This window comes from Macaca thibetana, chromosome 1, assembly GCF_024542745.1.
Source record: "Macaca thibetana thibetana isolate TM-01 chromosome 1, ASM2454274v1, whole genome shotgun sequence".
Lineage (NCBI taxonomy): Eukaryota > Metazoa > Chordata > Mammalia > Primates > Cercopithecidae > Macaca > Macaca thibetana.
In genome coordinates, this window is record NC_065578.1 from 158,151,903 (window position 1) to 158,171,241 (window position 19,339).

Consider the following 19,339-nt stretch of genomic DNA (forward strand, 5'->3'; position numbering starts at 1 on the left):
CTACAAGAGCTCCTGAAGGAAGCACTAAACAGGGAAAGGAACAACCAGTACCAGCCATTGCAAAAACATGCCAAAACGTAAAGCCCATCAATGTTAGGAAGAAACTGCACCAACTAACAAGCAAAATAACCAGTTAACAGCATAATGACAGGATCAAGTTCACACATAACAATATTAACCTTAAATGTAAATGGGCTAAATGCTCCAATTAAAAGACACAGACTGGCAAATTGGATAAAGAGTCAAGACCCATCAGTGTGCTGTATTCAGGAGACCCATCTCACGTGCAGAGACATACATAGGTCCAAAATAAAGGGTTGGAGGAAGATCTACCAAGCAAATGGAAAACAAAAAAAGGCAGGGGTTGCGATCCTAGCCTCTGATAAAACAGACTTTAAACCAACAAAGATCAAAAGAGACAAAGAAGGCCATTACATAATGGTAAAAGAATCAATTCAACAAGAAGAGCTAACTATCCTAAATATATATGCACCCAATACAGGAGCACCCAGATTCATAAGGTAAGTCCTTAGAGACTTACAAAGAGACTTAGACTCCCACACAATAATAATGGGAGACTTTAACACCCCACTGTCAACGTTAGACAGATCAACAGACAGAAAGTTAACAAGGATATCCAGGAATTGAACTCAACTCTGCACCAAGCAGACTTAATAGACAGCTACAGAACTCTCCACCCCAAATCAACAGAATACACATTCTTCTCAGCACCACATTGCACTTATTCCAAAACTGACCACATAGTTGGAAGTAAAGCACTCCTCAGCAAAGGTAAAAGAACAGAAATTATAACAAACTGTCTCTCAGACCACAGTGCAATCAAACTAGAACTCAGGATTAAGAAACTCAATCAAAACCGCTCAACTACATGGAAACAGAACAACCTGCTCCTGAATGACTACTGGGTACATAATGAAACGAAGGCAGAAATAAAGACGTTATTTGAAACCAATGAGAACAAAGATACAACATACTAGAATCTCTGGGACACATTTAAAGCAATGTGTAGAGGGAAATTTATAGCACCAAATGCCCACAAGAGAAAGCAGGAAAGATCTAAAATTGACACCCTAACATCACAATTAAAAGAACTAGAGAAGCAAGAGCAAATGCATTCAAAAGCTAGCAGAAGGCAAGAAATAACTAAGTTCAGAGCAGAACTGAAGGAGACAGAGACACAAAAAACCCTTCAAAAAAATCAGTGAATCCAGTAGCTGGTTTTTTGAAAAGATCAACAAAATTGATAGACCGTTAGCAAGACTGATAAAGAAGAAAAGGAAAAGGAATCAAATAGACGCAATAAAAAATGATAAAGGGGATATCACCACTGACCCCACAGAAATACAAACTACCATCAGAAACTACTATAAACACCTCTATGCAAATAAACTAGAAAACCTAGAAGAAATGGACAAATTCTTGGACACATACACTCTCCCAAGACTAAACCAGGAAGAAGTTGAATCCCTGAATAGACCAATAACAGGCTCTGAAATCGAGGCAATAATTAATAGCCTACCAACCAAAAAAAGTTCAGGACCAGATGGATTCACAGCTGAATTCTACCAGAGGTACAAGGAGGAGCTGGTACCATTTCTTCTGAAACTATTCCAATCAGTGGAAAAAGAAGGAATCCTTCCTAACTCATTTTATGAGCCAACATCATCCCAATACCAAAGCCTGGCAGAGACATAACAAAAAAAGAGAACTTTAGACAAATATCCCTGATGAACATCGATGCAAAAATCCTCAATAAAATACTGGCAAACCGAATCCAGCAGCACATCAAAAAGCTTATCCACCATGATCAAGTGGGCCTCATCCCTGGGATGCAAGGCTGGTTCAGCATATGCAAATCAATAAACGTAATCCAGCATATAAACAGAACAAAAGACAAAAACCATGTGATTATCTCAATAGATGCAGAAAAGGCCTTTGACAAAATTCAACAGCCCTTCATGCTAAAAACTCTGAATAAATTCGGTATTGATGGAACGTATCTCAAAATAATAAGAGCTATTTATGACAAACCCACAGCCAATATCATACTGAACGGACAAAAACTGGAAGCATTCCCCTTGAAAACTGGCACAAGACAGGGATGCCCTCTCTCACCATTCCTATTCAACGTAGTGTTGGAAGTTCTGGCTAGGGCAATCGGGCAAGAGAAAGAAATAAAGGGTATTCAATTAGGAAAAGAGGAAGACAAATTGTCCCTGTTTGCAGATGACATGATTGTATATTTAGAAAACCCCATCATCTCAGTCCAAAATCTCCTTAAGCTGATAAGCAACTTCAGCAAAGTCTCAGGATACAAAATCAAGTGCAAAAATCACAAGCATTCTTATACACCAATAACAGATAAACAGAGAGCCAATTCATGAATGAACTCCCATTTACAATTGCTTCAAAGAGAATAAAATACCTAGGAATCCAACTTACAAGGGATGTGAAGGACCTCTTCAAGGAAAACTACAAAGCACTGCTCAATGAAATAAAAGAGGACACAAACAAATGGAAGAATATTCCATGCTCATGGATAGGAAGAATCACTATGATGAAAATGGCCATACTGCCCAAGGTAATTTATAGATTCAATGCCATCCCCACTAAGATACCAATGACTTTCTTCACAGAATTGGAAAAAAACTACTTTAAAGTTCATATGGAACCAAAAAAGAGCCCACATTGCCAAGACAATCCCAAGCCAAAAGAACAAAGCTGTAGGCATCATGCTACCTGACTTCAAACTATACTACAAGGCTACGGTAACCAAAACAGCATGGTACTGGTACCAAAACAGAGATACAGACCAACAGAACAGAACAGAGCCCTCAGAAATAATACCACACATCTACAACCATCTGATCTTTGACAAACCTGACAAAAACAAGAAATGGGGAAAGGATTCCCTATTTAATAAATGGTGCTGGGAAAATTGTCTAGCCATAATTAGAAAGCTGAAACTGGATCCCTTCCTTACACCTTATACAAAAATTAATTCAAGATGAATTAGAGACTTAAATGTTAGACCTAAAACCATAAAAACCCTAGAAGAAAACCTAGGCAATACCATTCAGGACATAGGTATGGGCAAGGACTTCATGTCTAAAACACCAAAAGCAATGGCAACAAAAGTCAAATTTGACAAACAGGATCTAATTAAACTAAAGAGCTTCTGCACAGCAAAAGAAACTACCATCAGAGTGAACAGGCAACCTACAGAATGGGAGAACATTTCTGCAATCTACTCATCTGACAAAGGGCTAATATCCAGAACCTACAAAGAACTCAAACAAATTTACAGGAAAAAAACAAACAATCCCATCAAAAAGTGGGCAAAGGATATGAAGAGACACTTCTCAAAAGAAGACATTTATGCAGCCAACAGACGCATGAAAAAATGCTCATCATCACCAGCCATCAGAGAAATGCAAACCAAAACCACAATGAGATACCATCTCACACCAGTTAGAATGGTGATCATTAAAAAGTCAGGAAACAACAGGTGCTGGAGAGGATGTGGAGAAATAGGAACACTTTTACACTGTTGGTGGGACTGTAAACTAATTCAACCATTGTGGAAGACAGTGTGGCAATTCCTCAAGGATCTAGAACTAGAAATACCATTTGACCCAGCCATTCCATTACATTCCAAAGGATTATAAATCATGCTGCTATAAAGACACATGCACACGTATGTTTATTGCAGCACTATTCACAATAGCAAAGACATGAAACCAACACAAATGTCCATCAATGACAGACTGGATTAAGAAAATGTGGCACATATACACCATGGAATACTATGCAGCCATAAAAAAGGATGAGTTCATGTCCTTTGTAGAGACATGGATGCAGCTGGAAACCATCATTCTCAGCCAACTATCGCAAGAACAGAAAACCAAACACTGCATGTTCTCACTCATAGGTGGGAACTGAACAATGAGAACACTTGGACACAGGAAGGGGAACATCACACACCAGGGCCTGTCGTGGGGTTGGGGGAGTGGGGAGGGATAGGATTAGGAGATATACCTAATGTAAATGATGAGTTAATGGGTGCAGCACACCAACATGGCACATATATACATATGTAACAAACCTGCATGTTGTGCACATGTACCCTAGAACATAAAGTGTAATAATAAAAAAAAGGTTCATACAAAAAAAAAAGAAGAAAGCACTACTGATTATAACTGTAAGATATATACTAATCAACGATGTACGTCATCAGTTTTAAGAGGCCTTTCAATTTTAGAGGTGTTAAAATATGAAAATGTCTGATTAATGATATCATTGGAGTGGCTGAAAATGTTGACTATATTTTTTTTTTCAAGTGCTATATCTGATGTAAACCCAAAAGACCAGGTTTCCAGGCTGTTAGGTTTGTTAGAATATACCTAAAGCTGACTACTCACAGCTATCTCCTTTCTATCCCCACAATTGTTTTTTTTAAGTCACCATTTCTTAAAGCACAAGGTTAACGAAGCCACCTTCCCCACAATGGGCTGGTCAGCTCTTCTAACCATTCCTGATTTACTGTAGGCCTACTATGTGCCAGGCACTGTGCTAGGTGCTGGTGAAAGATGAGCAAGACTGTTACCGCTCTCAAATAACTTCCAGTTTAGTAGAAGAGGCAGCAGATAAATAAACAATTGCAATGCACCATGGTGAGCAGAACACACCAGTTAGAAGGGGATGAACTGCAGAAACGAACCCAGTGCATTCTAGGGGGTCCTAAGCTGGGCCTTAAAGGCTGCATATCTTATACCAGCAGAAAAGAGAGAGGAGCTGAGGTTTCTAAGGAGCTGGAAGAGTGTGTGCTAAAGGCTAAGAGTACACAGTCCACTCAGTGGCGTAGGGCGATAAGGTGGGAGAAGGGCTGCAGAGGCAGAGGGCCAGATCTGGAATGGGACTGGGTGCCAGGGAAAGGGATTCTGGACCATTATTTTGAGGTGATGGAGGAGCCAAAGAAGGGCTTTAAGCAGATGAATGAAACTATCAATTAACTATCACATTTTTAGAAAGACCAGGGAGGCCTGTATGGATAATTCTTGTTACCCAGGGAAAAACTGATGGTGGCTGGGGCAGGGGGGATGTCAATGAGGACAGAAAGAAGACAAGGGTCTAAGATCTACTTGGGAGGCAGAGTAAACACCATTTGGTGGTGAATGTGATGTGGGAGAGATGAGAGAGGGGAGGTTGAACTATGAATTAACAAATGAGGCCAGCAGCCTGTGGCCAGGCAGCCTTCCCCACAAATGTGCACTGTGATGGGGGAGGAGAGAGACAGTGATTGAGCACAAAGCCATCCTCAACCTGCAAAACAAATTACAATGCTGCCTCATCAACAGGGCAGCCTCTTTTCAAAGTAGGCTGCTAAGAATTCAGGGATGGATAGAAGGATGGATGACTGGCAGGTAGGCAGGTGGGGATATAGGTTGATGGATGGCTGGATAGATGGGAAAGGAGGGATGGAAGGATGAGGAGAGGGGGCAAACAGGTAGGCAGAGAGAGGGAGGACAGGAAGCCAGAAAGACACACAGAGAGATAACAGCTTTCTATTTACCTTTATTAATGCTTCTCCTTTTATTTAAATTGAAAACATGGGAAGAAACTGAGGTCCGGAAAGGTTGAATGAGCCTCAGTCGAAAATTGAGCCAGAACAATCACTGAAAGATGTTACTCTGTCCCTGCTCCAGATACCTTATCTCCCCATCACTCCTTTATGAAAGGTTTCAATTCCCCATTCACCCTTCCTCCTACCAGAAGAGCGAATCAGAGTAAATCCAGACCAGCCAATAATTGAAAGAGGTGGTTTGGTATCAACTGCTTTCAATTGGCCAACTGGAAAAACCATTTCTCATCTTCTCCCCTAATCCCTTCTGTCTTACTCTTCATTTTCATTATCATGTTACCAAGTGCATACTGTGTGTCTGGCCCTGTTTTAAGCACTTTGGACGTATGGACTCATTTGTTCTTATAATAATCCTATTAGAGAAGCACTATGATTAGCTCTGTTTTTTTCCAGAAGAGGAAACTGAGGCCCAGAGATGTAAGCAATTTGCTCAAGATCACACAGCAGCCAGGCTAGAAAACAAGCCCCAGCAGCCTCTCTCTGCAGAGCCTGTGTTCTCAGCCCGGTTGCCACATTGCATCTGCTTCTCACAAATCAAGCTCTTCTAGCTCGGGTAAGCCCTTCCTCATTTAACACACCTACCCCGCTCCCTAAGGTTAAAATATAAACACCACACCAGGCCCCCAAGACTCACAGCTGCTCATCCAGAAGATGACCGGGGATGGAAGTCCAGGCGGGGGGTTGCACTGGAGCGTCAAAGGAGCACCCTCTTGGACCACGACAGGGTCTAGGTTTTCCTTCGGCCACAGAGGAGATTCTGGAGAGAAGTGGACAAAGAGGACAAAGTGAGGGTGATGGCTGGGCCCAGGGCAAGGAGCAGGGTCAGAGGCAGGCATGCAAAGAGGAGAAACAGAAAGGGCACCTGGATAAGGAGGGAGCAAGAGAGAGGGACAGGGCACATAAGCCTACTCGAGGGGCTGCCCTTGAGAGGCAGGAGAAGGGAGGCATCTTCAAAGCCTCCCCTCCTTTCCCCTCTCCTGTGCCCACAGTGGCCAGTGAAATTGTTGCAGACAACAACTTCAAAAGGAAGCTTTGGGAGCTTCCTTTCCAAGGAATCGTTCTGAGCTGGGGAAGATGCATAGAGAACACCAAGGCATCTGCAGGCCAAGGGCAAGTGCAGCCCTTCTGGAATGGCCTTCCACATCCCCCACTCTCCATTTACCCAGGAGCAGGGCATTTCAGCCCTGCCCCACGCTACTCACTAGACACCTGCAGGCGGATCCTATTGGACAGGGCTGTGCCAAATTTGTTGCGGGCGAAGCACTGATATTCCCCCTCATATTCCTCTGGCCGCCCGCCACTGCGGAAGTCAATCACCAGGGTCCCAGACCTCCTCCTCATGGACACCCGGGGGTCCTTGGCAATGTTGAAGAATCTGCTGTTTCGTGTCCAGTGGAAGCTGTGGAGAGTGGGGAGCAGGGGCAACCAAGACGAATGGGGTGGGCTCTGGGCTCCAGGCAGATCTCAGATCCCTAGTTCCTGACTCAGTACCAAAATTGCCTCTCGCAGCCCCATCGTGGCACCCCTATACCAACAGGTACCAGCCTGGCCGAGCAGAAGAACCATCTGGAGAGCTCAACAAAAAGCAAAGTCCCAGGTCCCACTCAGGTGACTCTCCAGGGCAGGGGCCTGGCGTTAGTATTTCTACCCAGCTAAGACTGGGACTCGTGGCTCTAAGTGTTAGATACTCAAGTAGCTACTCAGGGGTTATGTTAAACACATCATCGAGGAGAGATTTTCATTTCTAGAATCTAGAGTCTACTGCTTCTTCCACCCCAGGACATTTCCAACCTCCTACTAGCAAGGCAAACTTAAATTCATATTCCACCCAACCTAAACACATCAGGGAGCTGGCCCTGCTCCTCCTACCGCCTTAATTTTACAATCCATTCTAAAGCCAAAGTGAATTGGCTTAGCTTATTTGTGCCCTGCTCAGTGAGTATAGATTACATAGCAGTGACCACGCCCTGTAGCCCAAGAGTGGCAGCTTTTAAAGAAATGGCAGCCTAGTAGAACTGAGCCCCTGCTGAAGAGCACTAGAATGGCCCCCTCTGCTCGTCCTGGGAGCTGCAGCCAGGGCTTCACATCCTCTGATGCCCACAATCTAACTTGTAAAAGAAGCAGGGAAAGCAGGAGCAGCTGGAACAGCAGGGGCTGCTCAGTGCCACAGGATCATTGTCCCTGCAAAGGAACCGCGGGGGGAAAAAACCAAACCTCAGAAGCAAGCAAGGTTACCACTACCCTGACTGACCCTTCAGGGTGACTCACACAGCCAGTGAGGGAGTCCCTGCTGGTTCCCAGGCTCACAGCTCTGGGTTCGAGACTGTCTTGTGTGAACCCGGGGGGCCAGAATAAAGCTGCTGCATACCTGGCAGCCTCTGCTTGGCCTCATGTCTCCTGCTGACAGACACACCCTAGATGGGGTCCTGTCACATCTGGGTCTGAATCTTGCATGAGGCTCCTGAAGGGCTCAGTCTGTGGATGCTACTTTGAGGATGGGGATGGGGGCGGGTAATAACGTCTGCCATGTCTCCGATGCTTATCATTTGATAGAAATGAATCTGGCCTTGGGGGATCAGAAGCGTGAGTTTAAATCTGAGCTCTGCCCCTTTCAAGCTGGGTAACCTTGGACCTCTGTACCTCTGTTTCCCCTCCTCTTCATACGGGCATTTGTCCTTCCCCAGAGCACTGTTAGGTGGTCGAACAAGACAATGTGAGTAACAGAACCTAATCCAGAGCCTGGACACACACAACAGGCTTTTAATTCATGTCTGTTGTCATCTCATTTGGTCTTAATGAGCACATAAACAGGTAGAAGTAAGCTCAGAATGAAAGACTTGAGTTGGCTTGGAAGAGGAACTTCCTATAAGCTAAATGTGGGGCAGAGTGGAGGAAAGAATGTTAAACAGAAACTCAGAAAACTGAATATCCAGTCCTGGATTTTGGTGTGAACTCAAGCCACTTGTTTTCTGGTCTCCAGTTTCCTTATAGGCAAAATTTCCTGGTACCTCACTTGTGCCTTCCACCTAGTAGGTGCCTAATGGAAAGTTTTTGGAATGGATGAGTCTAATTTTCTAGCTGCCTCATTTGCCTTAGTTATCATCAGGCCCAGAAGCAAGCGGTTGGTTTCAATGCGTTCTTTTCCCCTCCACTCACCTGGGGGCAGGGTTCCCTTTTGCTTCACACTCAATCAGGATGTTATCACGGGGGTCCACGATGTGATCCTTCACTGACTGCTTGGTGATGGTCGGTGGCTGCGTCACTGCAACAGTGCACAGGGAGCACAGTCAGGGCTGCAGGGACCTCCCTGGGGTCCAGCTTGGGGAACAGCTGAGATGAAGAGCTTCAGAAGCCACACATGCAAGCAGGCAAGTGGGTGGGGTGCGGGGGGGCGGTGAACAGGGCCCTATTCTAGAGACCCAGCTCCTTAAATGGTGCCACAGGAAAGAAGGTGAGTGTCAAATATTAAGCAGAAGAAGAATCCCTTTAAAAAGATCCCATAGGCAGCCGGGCGCGGTGGCTCAAGCCTGTAATCCCAGCACTTTGGGAGGCCGAAGTGGGTGGATCACGAGGTCAGGAGATCAAGACCATCCCGGCTAACACAGTGAAACCCCGTCTCTACTAAAAAATACAAAAAATTAGCCAGGTGTGGTGGAGCGTGCCTGTAGTCCCAGCTACTCGGGAGGCTGAGGCAGGAGAATGGCATGAACCCAGGGGGCAGAGCTGGCAGTGAGCTGAGATTGTGCCACTGTACTCCAGCCTGGGCAACAGAGCAAGACTCTGTCTCAAACAAACAAACAAACAAACACCCATAGGCCAGGCACGGTGGCTCACACCTGTAATCCCAGCACTTTGGGAGGCTGAGGTGGGTGGATTGTCTGAGGTCGGGAGTTTAAGACCAGTCTGGCCAACATGGTAAAACCCCATCTCTACTAAAAGTACTAAAAAAAAAAAAATTAGCTGGGCGTGGTGGTGAGCACCTGTAACCCCAGCTACTCGGGAGGCTGAGGCAGGAGAATCACTTGAATCCACGAGGCTGAGACTGCAGTGAGCCCAGATTGCGCCACTGCACTCCAGCCTGGGCAACAGAGCAAGACTCCATTTAAAAAAAAAAAAAATTCCATAGCATCCTAAGGAGAAACTGAAGGCCAGGTTTTTAGTTTACTCATCCTTACATTACAATGCTTAGCACGACATACAGTGCACAATAGTTTTTGATAAATGTCTGTTGAATGAATAAAGGAAGAAAAAGCAGCTAGATTTTCAGAACTTAGGGGTCATGGAGGTTCTGAGCCCCGAAGGCTCAACAAATGGCCAAACTATGGTGAGGCTAGGGCAGAGAGGGCCTTCAGTCCCCAAGAACTTCCCAGATCCTCCCCATCTAGGTCCCAAGTGCCAACCGTCTACCCTGGGGTCCTGTGCCAGCCACTGGAGGATAGGGAAACAGCTGTGGTACACATGAGCTTCCATCCAATGACCCTCTTCTTACCACATGCCCCTCTGTTTTTCCCAGCAAGAGAGTGCTGCAGGCAAGCCTCCTTCCTTCCCGCTCAGTAAGAGACCCCACTACAGGGCTCTGGTGGGAAGAGGCCCCAGCAGAAGTCTCAGCAGGCCACTAATCCCCAGGTATTGCCTCACGCCTCATTCCTCCCTCCCACCTCCCAGAGGCACAGGCACAGAGAGCCACGCAGGGCACTTACGCTCATTCTGAATGCTTGCTGTTAGTTCCGACGGGTTAGCATTGGAGAGGGAGAAAAGAAGAACATCGTTATGCACACAACCGCCCAGGCGTCCTCACGCCCCAGCACACAGGGAGTGGGCGGGGTGCACCCGGGGAGGGCGCTGAGCACAGGGCTGTCTCCTCCTGGCTGCAGAGCTCAGTGCAAGAACCAAGCAGAGTTGGGGAACGGACCCAGAGAGTGCCTTATGGAGAAGGTGACGCCTCCCCTGGGGGACCAAAACCACAGAGTTGGGCAGAAAGACTGGCTCTGATCAAAGGACAGTGTCACCAGGAAGTCCACATGTCCCAAGGTGACAATGCTGCTTGAAAGAGGCCTTAGGCCGGGCGCGGTGGCTCAAGCCTGTAATCCCAGCACTTTGGGAGGCCGAGACGGGCGGATCACAAGGTCAGGAGATCGAGACCAGCCTGGCTAAATACGATGAAACCCCGTCTCTACTAAAAAATACAAAAAACTAGCCAGGCGAGGTGGCGGGCGCCTGCAGTCCCAGCTACTCGGGAGGCTGAGGCAGGAGAATGGCATAGACCCGGGAGGCGGAGCTTGCAGTGAGCTGAGATGCGGCCACTGCACTCCAGCCTGGGCGACAGAGCGAGACTCCGTCTCAAAAAAAAAAAAAAAAAAAAAAAAAAAAAAAAAGAAAGAGGCCTTGAAGGCATTTCCCTCCATCTGATGCCACTGAGGGAAGTGGGTTCCTCAGCCGACAGTGAACAGGAGAGGCTGAGGGCAAGACAGGTGCCAGGAAGGGAGTGGATTGGAACCACTGCTGCAGGGCAAAACTCCAAGGTCTCACTTCTCCCATAACACCTTCTCTCCTTGGCATCTCCTCCTTTGCCATCCTATGGAAGACTCTAGAGACAAATGCCCCTTTCATGGTACATTGCCCTATAGAAATCATGCTTCTCAATGGGAGGCTCCAGGGATGAAGCAGAGTCTACGGCTCCTTTCTGTGCTTTTCACAAAGAACGTAAGGAGGCAGGTGGCACAAATCTCCCCCAGCTCCTACCTGAAGTATGCATGTGCTCGTATAGGTGTGCTCCTGTGCAGGTGGGTGTATGTATCTGAGGTCTGGGCTTCTCAAATTTTAACATGCATATGCATCACCGGGGGCTGGTTAAAATGCAGGTTCTGATTCAGTTGGGCTGGGGTGGGGCCTGGGACTCTGCCCTTCTGACAAGTGCTCGGGCAACGCCACGCTGGTGGTGTGTGAACCACACTCCGGATAGGAAGGTTTTAGATGGTGTGCTTTTTGTGGGGACAAAGTCTTGGTTAAAATGTGCAGAAAAGAGAACATGTGTTGCTGCGACTTTAAAATGTCTTTTCCTGATGATTGTATCAGAAAGTAACATGACATTCTCATTTCATGCAGGTGCAGACTATTGTACTGTTGTTGCAGGCTGACTTTTTCAGAGTGAGGGCTCTCTGTGGGGAGTTGCGAGCTGCCAGCATCAGGGCAAAGTCATGGTGACCTTGAAGCCTTCCTACCTGACTTGAGTGAGACGTGGCGAGGATTCTGGGGGCTTAGCGAGGGCAGCCTGGAGAGGCCAGAGTTAAGCTCAGAACAAGGGGTGCAGGAAGAGCCACAGCAGGAGAGGGAAGGGAGACCCCAGAGGAGGGGCAGAGTGTGGCAGGACAAGGGCCCTGCTGTACATGCTGTGCATGAAGGAAAGTCTTGAGACGAAGACTCATGAAAAGATCCAAAATAATTATTTTGTGTGACCCCCGGAGGACTGAAGAGACATTTGCTTCACCATTTGCCCAGGGCTGCCCGGGCAGGAGACAAAGGACTGAAAAGTCCAGGGGGAAAGCAAAAATCTATGGCTTCTGAACACATGCTCCCTGGAGCTCGTCTCTGTGGCATCTTCACCCATATATGATATTCTTGCCAGGGCCCCAAGAAAGGTAACTCTAGAAGGATGAATGACAGTTGGCTTGGGCGGGAAGAAGGGGCCATTCTTAGGAGAGGCAGGGCTGTCACTGGGACCCACTCCCCTTGGCCCTTAGCCCAGGCCCTTGGCTTCTTCATTCAGGACATTTTTGGGGTCTCACCCTGGGTAGCAAGCCTGACAAGGGACGTCCTTTGCCTATTCAAGACTTCAAGCCTCTCTTATAGAATCAAAGGCTGACTCAATGGAAAGAGCCCTAGACATTGTCCAGGGAATCTCCAGATCCAAGGAAGAAGTCTCTTGGCTAATATCATACAGGAATTTTGCTGCAGAGCTAGAATGAGAACCAGCTCTCCCAGTGCCTGGTCCAGAGTTTTGTTTTGTTTTTTTTAAACAAATCCATCCTTGGCCAGAGAGGTGAGCAAGCCAGCTGGGGCCTCAGGACTCTGCTCTCCTTGACATTCTGGTGAAGGGTGAGTGAGAGGGGAGACTGTGGGTGCTGGAGACTCTCCGGGCAGCAAGAGCTGGTTGGATGCTGTCCTCAGCTCCCATACTATCAGGCCAGGGGCCTCTGGAGAATCTACTTGACTAAAGGGATGGCATCTGCAGCCACCACTGTGCTACTAAGGAATTTCTTACAGGGACAGAATTGACCCAGAAGACAAACTGCGACAGGGAGAAGACAGTGGGGACAGCTTGTCTAGGGATGAGGGTGACCAAGTTCCCACCCAGTGTCACACCACTCGCCTTCTATGGAGCAGTGGAAAGTGAATTCCACAGCTGTTCCAGCTCAGCTCTGCAGGGACTGAGGCAGATGCCTGCTCGGTCCACGAGGTTTCTTCACTCATGTGCCTCTTTTCTTTCCCTGGCTCTGATACCTACGACCTCTGGCACCCGTCCCTCAGGAGATGGAGCATGTGAGTGCGTGTGACTGAGGTGTATGTGAGTGGGAGTGAGTGTGCAGGAGTGTGAGCACATATGGGTATGTGAGGGCATGTGTGAGTGTGCATGAGTGTGAGCATGTGAGGATATGCGAGGGCATGCGTGTGAGTGGGTGTGTGGGTGTGCATGAGTGAGCAGGTGTGAGCGTGGTGTGAGTGTATGTGTGAATGTGCATGTATGTGTGAGAGTGCATGTGAGCTGAGGCCATCCTGCAGCGTTATTTGTGATGGAGGTGGGGGGGAATTGTTTCTGCCACTCCTGGGAGGAAAATGCTGTCCCCTGATGCAGGGCCAGGGACAGAAGAGCCAGCAGACTCACTTTTTGGCAAACTCACTCTGGTTGATGAGGCGACCCTTGGCTTTTTTCAAAGGTCATACTGTTCTCCTTGGGGCTGGATAGGGAGGGAAGGAGGGAGGCAGGGGACGGGTGGGAGGGGTGCGTGTGACTCTGCTGGCACAGCAGTGGGAGCTGGAGGCTGGGCCTTCAATAAGGGATTGTGCAGTGGTCCGGGGCTCTGCTCCAGGAGGCTGCGGCGCCCAGCCTCTCCAGAATAGAAGCAGTGCCTCTGCCCTCGAGACACAGATAATGTCCGCTGAAGGGGCAAACGAGTAGAAGGAACACCTGGCAGGGCAAGAACGTTAAGAAAGCCTGATCTTCCTTCAGCCCAGGTCTGGATGGAGAGTGGGCTCAGCTCAGCACACATAGGAGGTCTGTGGTGCTGGACCCAGTGAGATGGAGAGACCCGCTGAGGACAGCCTCTTCCCAGGGCAGCCGGGGCCTCTCTGAAGGGCTTGCCTGCTGTCTTGCATTCAGCTTCTTTTTTCTGTTTGTTTGTTTTTGAGGAATAAAAAGTCTTTATGGGCTCAGACCAGAAGCCCATGGATCTTGAGGACCTCTGTGGACTTGCGATTTTCTTCTCCACGTTCTTTTGGGCCTGTTTCCGCTGCTGTTTCTTCTGGTAGTAGATCTTGGCCTTTTCTCTCTTCTTTTCCTCCAGGGTGGCTATCACTGCCTGGTACTTCCAGCCAACCTCATGAGACAGGTACCCCAGGCAGGCAAACTTTCTCGTGGGCTTCAGATGCTCAGCCTTGAGGGCAGCAGGGACCACCATCCACTTTTTCATGTCAGGGGCAGTGGGATTCCATCAAACACCATGAGGTGGTCCAGGGTTGCCTGACCTCGGTTGGTCTTGTGGGGTAGTATGCCCCATAGGGTCTGTCAAAAAAGGCGGCTGGGGGCCTGGGAATGGTGGGGGCCTCGGGAAGGGTTGGTGTTCATCCACTTGCAGAGGAAGGCCAGATACTTTAACTTGTTTCCATTGAAATTGCCAGAAATGCCAATGCCCTTGCAGTGCATGACCACCACCTTCCAGCCCAGCAGTACAGGAGGCCCAGGGGATGGTCTCAGCCATACAGTGCCAGGACTTGCCCCCTCATCCCCTGTCATCTTTGGCGGTCAGCTTGGAAAGTGTGTTCAGTTTCTGCAGACTCTTTTTGGACATGTTGCCAGGGTCACTGGACCTGCAGCAACCAGGGAGGTGTCATGTGTGTGGGGCACGCTCCAGGCAGCCTGGGTCTCCTGCCCCGACACAGCCAGGGCACCTGGAATGGCACTGCAGAAGGACTTCCCTGTCCATCAGAGAGGTGCTGTGGTCCTATCGCGGCTCTGTCGCTTCCTTGTCTCTAACCCGCAGGCTAAGGATAACACCTATGTTGAGGGTTAGCTGCCAGAACTATGTGCGATGAGGCACCTGCAGCACTTAGCTCTCTCCCTGGTGCATGACACCTGCGATTCCAGTGGTTTCTAAGGAGAAGGACTCAGAGGAGGCAGGTGGGGGTGGGACATATCAGGTCCCAAATTTGGGGGTCAAGAGACTCGGGTTCTTTTTTGATTCCACCACCCATTTGCTATGTGACTCTAAGCTAGTAAAGGCTTGAGTTTCCGGGAACACAACACGGGGTGGGGGTCATCCCAGGGACACTGGAATGGGGAGATGGTGGGAGATCAGGACACTCTCAGCTCTACCCTACAGGTGGGGCTTTAGAGAGCCTGACTCCTTGGGGTGTCTGCTGTGTCTCCATTTCCTTAGAGCTTTGGAATTCTGGATTCTTAAGATAGACACCAAAGCCATCTATTTATAGGCTCACCTTGCAGGGACCCCTCACCCACTGACCCTGGGGGATCAAAGCAGCAGGTGAGTGAGTGAGGAGAAACGGCAGAAGAGAAAGGAGCCTTCACCGCTTCCCTGATAACCCAATTTCCTCTGCACACCCTCCCACCAGGGACTTGGCCTTACCAGGCTCCTTATTAGACTGTCTGCCTGGGACTGTTAATGAGAAACTCTCCTTGAGCCAGCCGCACAGACAGTTACCATGGGAACAGGTCCTTTCACAACTCTCCTCTCCTCTCTCCCTGTGCACGTGCACACGTGTGTGGGCATGCATACACACGCTCACATACATGCAAGTCCACATACCTGGGGGTATTGGGAGGGCAGCAGGGGCTTTGCCCATCTTATCTCCGGGTCTGACTTAGAGTTACTACTGGTGTTCTATCATCCGAAGTATCCTCTCCTCTGGGGCAGCTATTATTGGTGAAGTAGGGTGCCCGGAGGGCTGAGATACCTCCAACTCTTCTCCAAACTACGCTAACTCCAGGACCAGGGGTCTGGCTTTGGAAAGCTCAGGGAGGACTTCTTGGAGTTTGTGTTACTCTCCCGCCCCCTCCCCAGACATCTGTTAACTGGAGAGAGCCCAAGCCAGTGTTGGTGTCATGTGGGTCCCCTCTGTTCCTTGACATAAGGAACAGGGGTCAGAGATAGCGTGCTCACATTTTAGCCTGGGGATGCTAAGACAGTTTGCCGGAAGTGTCAGAGTTGTGGTAAAGGTGGCACACACCTAACGGCAGGGCCGAGGAACTTGGCTGCCAATAAATGGGCCATTGATGAATGCAGCAACAGATATGGTTGGTGGAGACATGGCCGTTAGATTTGCATTTTAAGCCCCTTACTTTATGATTCTGATGGTCAAATAATGCCCCCTCCATGAGAAACAGAATGACAGCGATTTTACTTTTTATTTTATTGCAGGAAAGTTGAAAACAATGAGAAGGAATCCATGCCTGGTTCTCCCATGTGGCATGATAATGGGGCTCTATTTTAATGTCTCCTTTAGCCATATCTTTTGCAAAGATAATTCTGCTCCCAGCCCTTCCCAGGCCTGTGTCCTCCTGATTCCTCCAGCCAAGAGGGCCCAAAGGGTGTGGATTTGAATATATCAGACATTAGAAAGGCAAGTAAGAACTGTTCCACCATACTTGACCCTGGAAACTGCTTTTCCGGGCAAGTCAAGACCACAGAGGACCTGGAGAGGTGAGCAGAGGGAAAAACCCAAGTGGCACTCAGAATCCCAAACTCTGCCACCTCTGGTCCCACTCAGCTGGCTCCAGGCGTCCCCAAGCATCAGCTCAGCCATAGCCCTGAGAAACTGGCTCTGCAACATACAGTCTCAAACTTTCAAACATGAGCCCGTGTCAGGTCTTTGGAGAGAAACCCAGCTCTGAATCTCAGAATCCACTGCTTCCCCTCTCCTCAACCTTCTTTGAACGATCTGAACTTTGACCATCCCTCCCCTCCCACCGCTCTGCCCAAAATCAGGAGAAAAAGAGAAGAGGATGGGGCAGGACTCACGATCCATAGGAATTTCGATGGCTCCGCCAAGACTGAGGAGGCAGAGGAGGAAGGCTGCATGGACCCAGGGCGGCGGTGGCTGCCTGGCCATCCTCGGCACCCGGCCCCGCTCCCTGCTCCCCAGCACTCGGGGTCTTGTCACCTTGAGCCGCTTTAACTGGGCCTCCCGGACAGAGCTCAGCTGTGGAAAGAAACATAAGAGCAAGTGGGTTTTTCATGAACTTGCAGTTTGCTCTAGCAATCCTACAGGGCTTTGGAGGACCCAAGGGCCCCCTTGGTCACAGAGTCATGTTCTAGATAGAGCAGGGTTTCTTAACCTCCACACTATTGACATGTGGGACTGAAAAATTATTGGTGTGGGGAACTGTCCTGGGTATTGTAAGATGTTTAGCAGCATCCCTGACCTCTACCCACTAGAAACCAGTACAGCCCACCCCCTTCACCACAACCAATTAGAAATGTCTCCAGACATTGGCAATTGTTCCCTGGAGGGCAAACCCCCCAGCTGAAAACTACTGTTAGAGAAGGAAGGGCAACTCCACAAAGAACAGTCATGAAAACAAACACTGGCCTATTGGCCTGCAGGCCCAGCAACCAGAAGATGCCGCGCACCGATCTGGTAAGAAATGCACCAATCTACAGCCTCTCTGAACCACATGTGCTGAGTATGCCTGGGGATGAGCATATTTGCAGTAGAGGCACAGAGATGAGATCGCACTGATGTCCTTTGATCCCAGGATGAAGGGGGCAGGGTGACACTGGCAGGCCTAGGGAATCATGGGTTAGATAGGTGAAGACATGGTTGCACAAAGGACTTTTTGTCATTTTTGCAGAAAAATGAATGATTTCTGCAACTATTTTGTGCAGCTAAGGAACAGTGGTCCCTGATATTGTCCTTTTATAGATAATGGCAGTGGTAAGATGACGACCAGAAAGAAGTGGGCTTCAGGTGGCTGGTAAACAACATTTAAGACGGTTCAGTGTTCATCCTCAAGCACAAGAAATCATTCCAGGGCTTACAGAGATGGTGTTAAAAATGGTTGTCCAAGGAACCTAGAATGGATCCTTAGAGTCAAACCTTTCTTCTCCTCCTCTAGAAAGAGAAGAGCAAGAATGGCCTACAGCTGAGACTCAAATACAGTGCTTAAGATTACCTGAGGTTCTGAAACATACACTTTAAAAAATTGGTCCAGTTGGCTATTCTACTGGGATGCCAAGTCAAAGAGGAAGGCAGGAGGTGGCTTCTCCAGAATTCCTCCAGTTTTCCTAGATTCATAGCTACCTATCAGATGGACACATCATTCTCCTGCTCCTATTTTATTTGGCAGCAAATTGAAGCCCACTCTCAATTGTGCACATGCACCATCTCCCATCCACCCTGACTGAGGGTGCAGAAGATAAGAACAGGACTCCAGTGCTTGCTCTCTGGGAGGGTGAGAGATCCTGGGAAACAAGGCCATCCTTCTAGAGACCTGCAGCAGAAAGCAGGTCACTGATTATTGCAATAGGACAAGGGACTTCCCCTGTGCCAGGATATGGGGCAAACTAAAGGATTCTTATTCACATTTTTGCAGTTTCTATCCTGGAAGCTGGGCCCAGCACCAACCCTCAACTGTGTATATTTCTGGACTCCATCCACTTGTTTCCTTTCCCACTGCCACCACCTTGGTTTTGATCACCAACATTTCATGCCAGAGTTACTGCAACAGCTTCCTAAGTGGTCTCTCCACATCCACTTTCCCCCTCTGTGGTTTGTGTTTTACTTTATTATTTTTAATTGACACATATAATTGTACACAGTTATGGGAGGCAGTGTGATATGCCCCTCTGATTTACTCTCTACTCATAACCAAAGCTGTTATTTCTAAAGGCAAACAGAAATGTGCTACTCCCCTAGTGTAACTCTCAATAGCTCACTGCTGCTTGGGAGTTAAAGGTAGTGTCCTTGACATGGTTCAGAGGTCCTGCATAATGTGCCCCCTCTGCTAGCTCACTGTTCATCCCTCCCTTGCATCCTGTGTTCCAGCCAAGACTGCTCTTCTACCAGCTCCCTCAGTACCTCATGCTTGGTCTTGCTTACTGACTTTTGCACCATGAAGCTCTGTCTAGAACACTCTGCGTCTGCCCTCTCTCGTTAGTATCTTCCAGGTATGACATATGTGTCCTTCATCTGTGCTCCTGCACACACTTTGCTTCCCCCATTATGGCACATTTCACTTTGTATTCATTCCAAAAGCCACTTGTCTATCTCCCCTATGAAAATGAAAGCTTCTTTATAAGGGAAGGTACTCTGTCTTGTTTACTGTTCTAATCTTAGAATCGATCATAGTACCTAAAACATAGCAGATCTTCGAAACCGTGAGATGGATGGATATATGGATGAGTGAAAAAATGAACGAATGATTAAATCGATGAAATAAGAAGC

General features: G+C 48.1%; 1 protein-coding gene and 1 pseudogene across 22 annotated transcripts in view; both read right to left on the reverse strand.

Moving 5' to 3' along the window:
- The window catches only part of NFASC (neurofascin), a 201,101-nt gene that overhangs the window by 67,215 nt on the left and 114,547 nt on the right, over positions 1-19,339 (reverse strand). For 14 of the 22 annotated variants that reach the window (XM_050762305.1, XM_050762353.1, XM_050762310.1 and 11 more), the window contains 5 exons: positions 16,915-17,095; positions 10,363-10,380; positions 8,819-8,924; positions 6,865-7,061; positions 6,297-6,419 (listed from right to left, as the gene is read on the reverse strand). In XM_050762305.1, the coding sequence (XP_050618262.1) occupies positions 6,297-6,419; positions 6,865-7,061; positions 8,819-8,924; positions 10,363-10,380; positions 16,915-17,095 (625 nt within the window). The remainder of the gene's footprint in view (positions 1-6,296; positions 6,420-6,864; positions 7,062-8,818; positions 8,925-10,362; positions 10,381-16,914; positions 17,096-19,339) is intronic. The other 8 variants (XM_050762345.1, XM_050762304.1, XM_050762356.1 and 5 more) reach the window with 1 other exon arrangement.
- LOC126939326 (60S ribosomal protein L13a-like) lies at positions 13,622-16,881 on the reverse strand (annotated as a pseudogene).